Source organism: Mytilus trossulus, chromosome 3, assembly GCF_036588685.1.
Source record: "Mytilus trossulus isolate FHL-02 chromosome 3, PNRI_Mtr1.1.1.hap1, whole genome shotgun sequence".
NCBI classification, from domain to species: Eukaryota; Metazoa; Mollusca; class Bivalvia; order Mytilida; family Mytilidae; genus Mytilus; species Mytilus trossulus.
The window spans coordinates 6,246,269-6,259,455 of NC_086375.1; the positions used below are offsets into that span (position 1 = coordinate 6,246,269).

At 32.1% G+C, this 13,187-nt stretch overlaps 1 protein-coding gene across 6 annotated transcripts in view; it reads left to right on the top strand.

The window, feature by feature from the left end:
- Positions 1-13,187, top strand: part of LOC134710048 (thyroid receptor-interacting protein 11-like) — a 42,260-nt gene that overhangs the window by 25,715 nt on the left and 3,358 nt on the right. For 4 of the 6 annotated variants that reach the window (XM_063570201.1, XM_063570203.1, XM_063570205.1 and 1 more), the window contains 10 exons: positions 2,185-2,302; positions 2,659-2,778; positions 3,538-3,737; positions 4,209-4,245; positions 4,625-8,439; positions 8,867-8,938; positions 9,391-9,512; positions 9,781-9,944; positions 10,198-10,301; positions 10,721-10,820. In XM_063570201.1, coding sequence (XP_063426271.1) covers positions 2,185-2,302; positions 2,659-2,778; positions 3,538-3,737; positions 4,209-4,245; positions 4,625-8,439; positions 8,867-8,938; positions 9,391-9,512; positions 9,781-9,944; positions 10,198-10,301; positions 10,721-10,820 — 4,852 coding nt within the window. Of the gene's footprint in view, positions 1-272; positions 1,568-2,184; positions 2,303-2,658; positions 2,779-3,537; positions 3,738-4,208; positions 4,246-4,624; positions 8,440-8,866; positions 8,939-9,390; positions 9,513-9,780; positions 9,945-10,197; positions 10,302-10,720; positions 10,821-13,187 lie in introns of those variants that run through there. The other 2 variants (XM_063570204.1, XM_063570202.1) reach the window with 2 other exon arrangements.

The window sequence follows — 13,187 nt, forward strand, 5'->3', positions numbered from 1 at the left end:
ATTTCTGTCAGCATAATTATTTTGATTTTTTTCTAGATCTATCTTTTCATGATTTAAAAAAATGGTTAATTCATTTTAAACTATGACAATAGATGTTTAAAATTAAATAACTGTTACAGTTAAAATTACTCAAATGGAACTCATATTTAATTAATGCAAAGTTTTTTTTGAAACATTTGAATGGCCTTCTGTTTATTTCCCATTCTTTAGTTTTCTCTGCATAATTATGTAAATTCTTCTTTCACTGTAGCTGTCTGCATGTAAATCATAATTTGTGGTTTCTTAAGACATGCATGGATTCTTCATTATATTTAATTAAAGAGATGAATTTTGACGACATGCATGGTTTTCTTCAATGTGTTTATTTCAGAGAATGAATAGAAGTATTGTTTTCCTCACAGCAATTAACAAATGTGTTCCAATCTCCCAACTAAAAGCATGACCTTCAAAGAATGATTTTATTTATTTTGGTGTAAAAAAATATAAACATGTTACTCAATATCCAAGGTTCAGTTTTAAACAATGAAGAATTTATTATTATTTCAATTACAATATAATATTAAGAAAAATACATTTTCCTATGCTCTATTGTTATGCAATTTTTACGTCTGAAGAGGAACCTCCAGACATAACCATATTAGGTAATCTCCCAATAAAGAAAATGAAAGAATTAAACAGTAGAAATTTAAAATATGTGCATTCAACAGTCTGTATTTGTCTATTTGTAAAACTGTTGTGCACATCCCCTCTTGCCTCAAGTTGTAGGGCATGGAAGAATCAATTACTTTCATGATCAAAGTTTAAGTCACACCCCAAAGCTTAAGAGATGAAAGTTTTAAGGCACCTCATAATAAGTTTCTTGCAAATTGCTTGGATATGAGGGATGTTGAATCCCTATTGATTTATATGGCTGCTGTAGATCACAGTTTGGCTATGAGATTGATAAAGTCAATTTTTACATCTAACATTCTTCAAATATTGCCCAATGCATGGATAGCTTAATCCTCTTTGATTCAATGTCTGAATTCATAGACCAATGGTCACTCCGTCTCAGTAGATAATAACACTTGTAAGTACCAAATACTGCAAATCTTCCTTAAGAATTGCCAAACGCTTTGCCATGGCAGATGACTTTTATCGTAAATGACTCAAGAACAGAAGCCATAGGTTAAGGTCATATTATAAAATTAACACCCATCCTTGTCACTCAATTTAATATTTCTATCTATAGTTGTAAAGGCTAATTGAACAATGATCATTTTATCACATAGGTCTAAAATATAAGCACTAACATATTTAGAGGGTAAGGACCAGTCATTAATTTATCATTCAATAAAAGTTAAACAACTTAAGGGATGAAAAGGACTTAATATTATTTTGAAAAGTTAAAGACTGAAAACCTTGGAATTGATTAACTAAGACCAAATTTCAGGCCCAATCTTTGGAGATACTTGGTGATCTTCGAACATTTCGTAGAAACATGGGATGTGAGATGATAAATCGTAGACAAAAACTGCTGGAGGAAAAACAGTACTTCGTTCAGCAAATCATTGACTCTGTTCAACAGGTTAGACATTTTATGTAGGTTCTTTTTAATTAAAAAAAAACACTTATGTCTCTGTAGACTGATTTCCAAGAGTTGTCTCCCTTTTAGACTGATTTCTCATACAATCTGATTTCTAATAGTTGTCTCCCATACAGACTGATTTTTAAGAATAATCTCCCTTGAAAGTTGATTATTTATCATTTTATAGGTACTATTATATAATTATAATGCAAATGTTCACAATGCAAAATGAATTCATATTGAAAACCCCATCTTACACAGACTTCTTTATATCCAAATTTGAACAATGATTCTCTTTCTGAACTCTTGTATTAGCATGCACAGTTTATAATACTTGTTATTGTATAAAATCTTCAGTCCTCATCCTTTCAGATGTCTGTTAACATAGCATTATGTTTTATAAGCATATTGTTTTATGAAATAGAAGGTATCCAATTTTCCCCCTCAAAATACTACACAGACAGTACCCCTTCCAAAGAGAGATAACTCATGTAGAACTATACAAAAGCCTTTAAGGGAAAGTAAATGTTTGAATGAAGGAAAAAAACGGTCAGAACTATGACTCAGAAATGAAAATTATTGTCATAAAGACTTAATATTTTTTTTTCCTTTTACAGCAGCAAGAATTAAAAACTGAGATAAATGACCTTGAGGGTGAACAAGACCGTGTGATTTCTGAAGCAGACTCAATGGTTACAGAGTTGGGAAAAACACCGCAACAAAACTCTACATCAGGTAATTACAAAAAAAACATAGGTTTAGATTAGAAGGCTTCTAAAATTATCTAAAGTTTAGAATCAGTTGTTGTCTCTTTGACACATTCCCCATTTCCATTCCCAATTTTATTTAACTTTGTCAATTGTAAATTAGTTATATATTTTATATAGAAGTTTTGAAAAAAAGATTACATTGTAAACCCTTCCGGAGCACTTGAGATCACCCCTAGTTTTTGGTGGGGTGCGAGTTGTTTATTCTTTAGTTTTCTATGTTTGACTGTCTCTTTGGTATCTTTCGTCCCTCATTTAAATGTTAAACTTTGAATATGAAGTTTCTGTATAGTTGCAGTGGTTTAACAATTTTCAATTTTTCAGCAGTTTTGGATAGTATTGAGAAGGAAAATCTTTTATTAAAGAAGAAGAACTTAGAACTCCAAGAACAACTCATTATATTAGAAAAGTCAGTTCATACATTGACTGAGGAGAAGAATATATGTAAGTTTTTATCTCACTGTGACCAGCTGTTGTAGTTTAAGTCATAATTTTATATTAAACACAAATGAGATCAGATTAATCTTAGTCATGTGATAAGAACATTCTGATGTTAAATTCTTTGCTGAGCAGGCCCGTAGCCAGGAATTTCCAAATGGGGTGGGGGGTTTGTTAGACTCACAAACTCGACTTTAACAGTCCCAATTGGAACAGAACATTGACTTTAAAAGTCACAATTCGAACTGAATATTGACTTTAACAGTCACAATTCGAACTGAATATAGACTTTAACAGTCACAATTCGAACAGAACATTGACTTTAACAGTCACAATTCGATCAGAACATTGACTTAAACAGTGCTTATTTGTTTTCAAAGGGGTGGTTCGTCCCAACACCCTGGCTACAGGTACGCTGAATACAGGTTGATTTTACATTTGGTTTAACTTGAAGGCGAAATTCAAAAAAGTTATGCCTTGTGTTAGGGTATTATTTTTTGGTACATTTTTAGGAGCCTCATAGGAATCAAATCTTTGTTATATCTATGAAATAGGATGAAACAAAATATTTATTATTCAAGGGGGAGGGGGGAAATCTGAAGATATTGTTGAAAATTTAATCTTAAATATGATTGGATCTTAAGTGTTTTAATTGTTGGTTAATTGTGACAATTTCAAACTTTTTGGGAAAAGATTAGTACTTTAGACATTTCCCATCTCATTATTTAAAAAAAAATGTTTACCAAATATTTAAATCTTTTATAGACAGCAGTAATGGAGCTGATCTGGAACAAATCCAACAGTTTGAGGCTATCAAGTCTGACCTCCAGTCAGAGAAAGAGGCCCTAGAAATGGTATTGATGGACTTGAGAAGCCAATTAAAAGAGAAAGAAGAAGATTTAGAAGAAGTTAAAGCTAAATTAATGAAGCAGGAATCTGATTATCAGTTTCTAAAACAACAGAAGGTGTGTATTGTTCTGTTTTGTACTATGTATCCCATGTATCAAACTCTGCTTAAGGTAGCTTTGGTTTCTTCCTCCATCTTGGATTTTGAAATAGCAGATAACAAACAATCTGTCGAAATTTTTAATGAAATTTGCAAATTTTGACAGTAGTGTGTAATTCATGTGTAAGACTTTTCATGTTGGTATAGAAAATTATGTGTTTTATCATATTTAAAGCTGTATTTTTACAACAAAATAACCCAGAATAATCATCCTTTTCATATAAGGGGAGATAACTCAGATAAAGTATTTTTTACCAATTATATAATTTATTTATCACGTTTATTGTGATCAATAGTTTAGAGAGCTGTAAACCTTTTTCTATGACTTTTTGTCTGTAAATTATAGTAGGAAACAATATTAAAAGGGAAGTGAAAAGATCTTAGTTGTATCTTGTCCTTTATCTTTCATATTTTGTTTTTGTTGTTGCAGGATAAGATGGAAGAATCATTTAATGAGACAAAGATGGGTAAGAGATTTATCAATAACCATTGTATATCCTTGTAGATGTTGTTAATGAAGGTTTAAAGTATCTTAATTTAATTTGTGAAATTAGGAATAATTATATTGAATATCAATAGATTTCCCCCTTAAAAAAAATCATACTGATAACATGCATGACAATTCAAATTTGACAATCTGAATAAGATTTTAAGTTCTAAGCTACTGTTCAGTACCGTTTGTGTCAAAGCACATGACAGCTTTTTACTAGTGAATTTATTTTTAAAAGTATGTAAATCTTTTGAAGCAGTACACATTCTAAAGGATAAAAAAAGAAAAAAATTGACTCAAATTTACCTTCCCAAAATAGTTCAACAAATAGCAGTTTAAACATTATCTATTTTTAGAATTATCAAATACAGAGTTTATCATATCTTCGTTGGAAATGGAAAAGGAAAGTCTAGAGAAAACACTTAATGAATCTAACCTTGAAGGAGGTGAAGATTCACAGAAACTTAAAGATGAACTGTTAAACAAATCTCAGCTTATAGAGGAACTAGCTTCAGAAAAAACTGATCTGGAAACCAGTTTATTGGAACTGGATGCCCAGCACGAGGAAGCCATGAATCAGGTTATCAGTATACGAAATGACTTGTCCGGAAAAGTTGAAAGTTTGCAGACAAAAGTAAAGGAACTATCAAATATCAGGGATCAACTGATGGAAGAAAAGAAATGTCAGGAAAAAGAATTACATGACCTTACAGAGGTTAAAGATCAGCTATCTGGGCAAGTTCAAGGTCAGACTGCAGAGTTAGAAGACTTGAATAATGTCAAGGTGCAGCTGGAGGGACAAATTCTCAGTCAGCAAGCTCAAATACTTGAACTGAAGGAAACAATGGAAAAACTGAAAGTTCAAATAGATAATAAGGAAAAAGAAAAGAATGATAGACAGACTGATGAAGAAGAGGGTCTCAATAAACTGAAAATATCTATTGAGGAGAAAGACCAAAAGATTAAAGACTTAAGTTCCAGTTTACATGCATTGCAGGAAGAAAATGCTGAGCGTATAAAATCTATAGACGATAAAAATAATGAATTAAAAGTGGTAATGTCTTCTGTTGAAGGGTTGACGAGAGAAAGAGATGAACTTGCTCAAAGTTTAGAAGACAAGGATAAATTAGTCTTATCTTTAGAGCAAAAGATGAAGGAAAAGGATGAAAATATAAGTAGTATGGAAGAAAAATATAATTTTGTTAACGAAAAACTTCAGCAGGGTTCGGAAGCTGAAACAAGTGATTTCTTACAACGAATTAGTGACTTACAAGACACTTTGACACAAAAAGAGGAACTGATAAACAATTTAAACTCCGAAAGTCATAATTTTACTGCCGAAAAAGATAAACTTGAAAAAATGGTTAATAAATTACAAGAGGAAAGGGAGACAACTGATAAAAAATTGACAGAAATGAAAGAAAAATTTAATAATGGTGCTATGACTATTAATAATTTACATATGGATGTTAAGGACATGAAAGAGAGGCTTTCTCAGGCCGATAGTGATATAAATGATAAAAGTCAGAAAATTAAACAATTAAGGGAAGAATATGAATCTTGTACACAAACATTGTCAGATTTAAGAAATGAAAATAATGTGCTAAAACAAACTTTAGAAACTAGTAAGGATGATCTAGAAAAACTAAAATTATCTGAAGATGTTGTTAAACTGAAATCTGATCTAGAAGAAAAAACTAAGGAATTGCTAGCGTTAATAGAAAAAAATAATAAACTAGAAAAAATTGAGACTGAATTTTTAGAATTTAAGGAAGAGGCTGAGAAACAGATATCAGAACTGACTGAAAGTGTATCTGGAAAGGACGAGGAAATTATTAACTTTAGAGAAGATGTCGCCATACTAAAAGTAGAATTAGAAGATAAAGTTGAATTTCTAATGACCGAAAATCTATCTTTGGAAAATAAGGTTAAACATTTAAATGAAGCAATCGATGGGAAAGTTCAATATTATGAAACTTTGATTAAAGATTTAAAGAGTGGTGGTGAAGTTAGTGTACCAGTAACTGAGGAAATTAAAACTCTTACAAAACTAAACAAAGAAAAAGATACTGTGATTAAAAATTTGACAGATGAATTAGATCGGTTAAAAGCATCTGTTAGTGAATCAGAAACTTTAACAACATGTGATTCATTTGATTTTGTTGCTAAGGAACAAACAATCTCTGATTTGAGGGAAGATATTTTATCTTTGTCAGCTGAAAATGAACTCTGTCAGTCAAAAATACAAGAACAGATGGTTCAAATTGAAGAACTTAAACAAAATGATGAAAAGTCAAAATTAGATAGCCTAAATTTATCATCAGAACATAACTCGGCAAAGGAAACAATTTCTCGGTTACAAAATGAGATTGAATTACTAAGAAGTACTATTCAGGACCAAAAGGCAGGTATAACAGAGTTGAATGACAAGTGTCAAGATCAGGTACATTTATTGAAAGAGAGAGAAAGTCAACTAAATAAAGAAGAAGGTATCTTAGTCCTATTACGTCAATCATTGATTGAAAAAGATCAACAGATTGAACTTCTTGATAAACAAATAAAAAAGGCCACGCTATTGATCCCCGAGGAAAGAAGGCGACTACTGGAAGCAGATGATGTTCGCGATTTTTCTCTCTTGGCGCTGGAATATCCAGAGAAGAAAGCAATAGAAGGTGTGGAGAAAGGGACTTTAGAACAGGGAGAGAAAGAAGAAGTTTGTGAGGAGATGGTAAGAAAATCAGCTTCTCAAGAAGAAACTGGAAGAAATATCGAAGAAAATGGAAGAGATTTTGAAGAAACTGAATCACGAAATGTCATCGAAGAAATGGAAAACTTACAAAGTTTGATAAAACAAAAAGACGATGTTATTAACGATCTGCAGAATAACAATGCTTCTTTACTGAAGATGTTAGAATCTAAATCTGTCTCTTTAAGCGATAAGACTGTTGTGGATATTCATAGGTTGGAAAATGAAGTCAGGAGTTTAAAGATGGAAAGGGAACAAATAATGGCAGTGATGAATGAGAAATCAAGAGAAGCAAGCTCTTTAAAATCTGAGGTCCATAGGTTAATGAATGTTGTGGCAGCTTCAAAAAGTGCAATAGACAAACTTCAGAAAGACATGATACAGGGTCCAGATGTGAATGGGGAGAAAGACGATATGCATAAGCAAGCTATGCAGAATCTGTCACGCTTGATACGAGATAAAGATCTTGAAGTAGAATCTTTGAAACAGAAAAATGAAACATTATTGACTGTCTTACAGGAATCTTCATCAAGTGGATCAGAACTCAGTACATTAATGCAAGATAAAGATAACTTAGCTAAGCAGCTCAAAGTTTTACAAGATGAGCGAGATCAGATGGTTCTGTTCGTTAATCAGAAACATGAAGAAAGTTTGAAATATCACCAAGAAGTTCAAAGGTTGACCCAATATATAAACACTGAAATGGAAAAACATAATAAGATACAACAAGAATATGCTAACTTGGCTCCACAGTTTGAGGATAAACAACAAGCATTGTTGAAGGCTCAGAATGAACTTATAAATTATAGACAAAAGTATACGGAACTAGAAGTCAAATATGGAGAAATGGTACAAAAAGTCAATACTTCTGGAACTGTTGACGTCTCTTCTTATAACACACAGACAGACGAACTCAAACGAACCCAGGAAAAATTAAAAGAGTTAAATGAAAGTTTACGTGAAACTGAACAGAAAGTAACAACACTTCATCAACAGAATGTGGAATATGAGGAGGTTATAGTTAAACGGGATGCAGAGCTTCACAGCATGAGGAAACAGGTCGATACTCTTACATTCCAATTACAAGGAGCTGAGGGAGAGCTGTCAGATTTGAAACAGGAACACAGTAAATCAGAGAAGGAAACATCAGATAATATATCACACATGCAAATGTTAAAGGAATCCAACAACAGACTGACGTTAGAGGTTCAAGATAGAGAGTTTGAGATTAAAAGTTTACAGGAGAAAATGCAGACACTGACCTCTGTTGTCCATGGTCAGAAAGATGAGGAGGGACAACTCAATAAGTTACTACAGGAGAACGAATCAGTGATGGCACAAGTTAAAGAACTACAACATGAAAGACATCAGACCATCATGGCATTGAAACAGAGACAGATTGAGACACAAGAATTACAAAGAGAGGTAAGGTATTAATTAAAGACAAAATTAAAACGAAATTTAATTTTATGTATTGAAAAACATAGGTGAAATCTAAATCAAAAGGAGATATGGATAATATTCTAGAGACAGAATTAAAAAATAATTAAAAAAAATAAAAACAACATTAAGATACGGAACATGGAAAGTCTAATCTCATTTTGAACTTAGATAAAACACAAATGACCTTTGTGATGACCCTGGTGAAGCTTATAATTCGTGATGAGATATTTTCATCATTCGCCATACTGAAAGGTCACCAGGATACTGATTGGTTTCAAATAAGATTTAAAAATGCACAAAAATATTCAAACACTTCAGATTGGTTAAAAAGCCGTTTTTAGAAATATTTTAAATTGTAGATGAATGAAAACATTAAAAAAATCTTTTATTTTTTCTCTTTATATTTCAGTGTCAGAAGTTGAAAGAAAAGGAAGTAAAATATGCTAAAGAGTTGGAAAGACTTAGAGGACATCTTCTTCAGGTATGTAGGGTTTATACTGACCCAATCATTTCATATTCAGATAGTGTATCACAATGTTAGCATTTATCTAAGAGATGGAAGAGATGGAAGGGAGAAATATATGTCAAATCTCTTATAATGGATCGGTGATTTATGTACTAGTATATGGTATCTGGTCAAAGATAGATAGAACACATATTTTTAACGCAATTGTGTACGAGGCATCATAACCCTTCCCCTAACCTGGGACAGTGGTGTAACAGAACAACATAAGAATCAAATTGAAAAAAGTTTAAACTCATCAGATGGATACAAATAGAAATATGTATATCAGAAAACACAGTGTGGACGTGGCAAGGTACTTATACTTCTGAACGACAAGTAGACACTAAGTACAGATCGCAGAGTACTTGCAGTTACTGTCAGCTAGTTCAAAGCCAATAATAAATAATGGTACTTAATTTGTTTTCTAGATGGAAGAAGCTTACACCAAAGATGCCTTGGAGTCTGAGGAGAGAGAGAAAGATTTACGTAATCGTCTGGCTTCAGCTGAGGAGAAAGTCTTGTCTTCTTCATCAGCTGTGCAGTCAGCAAGGTAAAATTAACCATCAATTGTTGCATATCATAAATGCAAAAGCCCCTAAAAAAATCAAATATATGAGGATTTTGAAAATGCAACACAGTAGTGTGGGAAGAAAAATAATTAAAAAAATCAAGACATTAACCAAGGAATAAAAATAACCAAAATGTATTTTTCCTTTAAAAGTATGGAATACACATAAAAAAAAATTAAACTCCTGCCCCATCTGAAGGGGGTAACAGTCTAAGAATTATGTTAACATGTGGTTTTTTTATGATTATAGTCAGCAAGCTGTCCATCAAGTAGAGAGTTTACAACAACAACTACATACAGTAGCGTCTCAGCGTGATCAGGCCTATCTACAACTGTCTTCTCTACAGGACCAGTGTCAACAGTATGCTGTTTCCCTGTCTAACTTACAACTGGTTCTAGAACAGTTTCAGAGAGGTAGGTTTATGGAAAAGATGATTGGTTGAAATATAGTTTGTTTGAAAAATATTTTTTGGGGTAAATGGAAATTTTCGAAGGTTTTTTATAAAAAAAAATATATAAAAATAAGCACTCATGCCACATCTTCTTATATCTATTAGCAAAAGAAATTTTAGTTTTATATACATATTGTCAAATTATTTCAACTTTTATTATAATCACTGTAGCAGCAATGCATATTTTCATAGATCTTTCTTTTTTTTTTCAATAGAAAAAGATACACAGGTTTCTGGTGAAGTAGAAAAATATCAAAGAGAGAATGAAAAACTTAAAAAGACAGTCACAGAACTTAGTGCAGAATTAAAACTAGTCAAGGTTAGTATATCAGTCTTTACTTGTGACATTTTAGATTTAAAAATAAAACAAATTTTAATTTATTTATCTCTGTAAGATTTTAACAGTCTTTTATTTGAAATGTGTTGTCATGTGAAGTCAAGGAGAAAATAAGTTTAGGTCAATGTGATGGCTACCTAACAACAAACAGACTCCCTCCTCCCAAAAAAATCCAAAAAAAAATCCAATCTATATTTTGTTTTTCTGTCTACACTTATCCTTGTATTTATTCTCTTTAAAACAATAAATAGGAAAAAAAGCCAATAAAATGGATTTGTTATAAGACAAAATTTCATGAAAAAAACAATATCCAATTTTTTAAAGGACAAGCACTTTACATAAATTTTAATAGTCTTTGATGTTATTACTTTTAACAACTTGTATATATTTTGTGACTACAGGAAAAATTATCAGATGCAGAAGATGGCTTAGAAGCAGCGGCCAGACTTCATCAACAGTTAGATAAATGTGATCAGATTATAGCAGCACTCAAAGAAGAAGGTCAGTCAACCATTACACTTTATTTTTTTAAAGGATACAAGTAACATTTTTTATTGATATAAGGAGCATTTTCAGTTGCCTAGTAACACAAACCTTTTTAGCTTCTTGCCTATATTTGCTAATCGTTTTAACTGTAAGTATTTTTAACAGTAGTTTGGCTTTTAGCTCTCTCTACCTGCAAACTGCCCAGGATCTGTGCAACAGTTCGCTTTGACCTTTTTGACCTTTAAAAAGCTTAATTTGGTTCTGGAGTTTTTGCTACTTGCCTACTTTGCTTATTTAAAAATTTGAATTTTTGCTTGAAATTTTCTTGCTTCGGTGGTCATGAGTCAACTGGTTGTTTAATATCAGCTGGTAATCCTGAGGACTCGTAGATCTCAGGATACTCGCTGGTGTTTACCAAACAGCTGTTTAATCAGAATTGGGGCAGTTCGTGCAGGCAGTAGATGCTGTATACATAAATACAGATATATACAAAAGCTTATATAGTATAGACATATTCAGTAGATGCTGTATACATACATACAGATATATAAAAAAGCTTATATAGTACTTACATATATTCATAGAATTATAGAAACACAAGAGCTTTTAATTAGAATCACTAGTTTTAGTGCTTAGATTAATAGATGCTTAAAACCAAAAGCTTCAAAAGAATTTATAACAAGACATAGAACATTTCAATCCCCATATATTCAACACCTTATATTTTATATTTTAATTTCAGATAATTTAATTTTTAATTATTTTTCTAGTTTAGTTTTATTAATTGATTGTTGGTAGCCTAATCTCAGCTGGTAAATCTGAGTTGACCTTTGATCTCAAGTTACTAGCCGAGATTATGTTAACTTCACACCCTTTCACCTTTACCAAGATTTACCTGTGCAAAACACACCTGGTTCACCTGTAGTTACACCTGTATTTGATTGTTGTTTATTGACGATTTTTGCCATGCTGTTTCTTTACATATTTTATTTACAAATAAGTGATTTGTACTTTTAAATCTATCGAAAAAAAATTATTCAGAAAACAGCCAAAATTTATTGAGTATCATATTGGTAAAGATTTTTGGAAATGAGCCTATTCTAAAATTCTATTTCTGAGAAATGCATGTTAGATCTTGGGATATATTTTTTGGCATAACGGCATGGAAAATTAATATGTATATTTTAAAACTAATATCTTCAAAGCATGGTAGCATGAAATTCTCTATTCATTTGATTTTATTTGCTGACAACATTTTTAGTAGTAACCATAGTTACGATATGCTGGATTTAAAAAGAATGGTTTGTCAGAAAGTAAAAACTCGCTTATGCATGAATTGGGCTTTGATAAGAATAAACCAGTTTGAGAAATGCAGTGCAGGAAACCAGCTTGAGAAATTCAGTATTGGAAACCAGGATAACAAATTCAGCATAGTTGAGCAGCTTTGAAAAATTAAGCATTGGTTTCCACTTTAATTCAGCTGTACAATTTTAAACATGGACCACTGCAAATGCAATATGCTATTCAGTCAAAGTAAACATCATGAGAAACAAGCTTGAGAGTGCCAAGATAAGATGATCAGCATTCAAACATTTTTATCTGAAGTTAAAACACTAGCATGAGAATTGTATAACACAAAGTTCAGCATGAGTTCTATATGTTTTATGAATGTCTATAAATTGCACTGAAGAGATGAATGCATGAGAAGTTGAACATCATGAGTAACCAGTGAGAAGCCATTAGAAACCATATAAGCATGAGTAACTAAAAGTAACCATAAGTAAGCATATGAGCATGAGTAACCAAATCAGCATGAGGAACCATGTAAGCATGAGAAAACATATCAGTTTGTGTAACCATTTGAGCATGAGTAACCATATCAGTATGAGAATCCATTTGAGCATGAGTAACCATATCAGTATGAGAAACCATTTGAGCATGATTGTCAAATGACTATGAAGCATGGTGCTGTATAATCCATGAGTAACCGTATGACCATGAAGCATGGTGCTGTATAATCCATGAGTAACTGTATGAGCATGAAACATGGTGCTGTATAATCCATGAGTAACCGTGAGTAACCTTAACAGCATGAGTAACCATATCAGCATGAGTAACAGTATGAGCATGAAACATGGTGCTGTATAATCCATGAGTAACCGTATGAGCATGGAGCTGTAGTTCATGAGTATCCATGAGTAACCATATGAGCATGAAGCATGGTGCTGTATAATCCATGAGTAGCCATGAGTAACCACATGAGCATGAGTATCCATGAGTAACCGTATGAGCATGAAGCATGGTGCTGTATAATCCATGAGTAACCACATGAGCATGAGTATCCATGAGTAACCGTATGAGCATGAAGCATGGTACTGTATA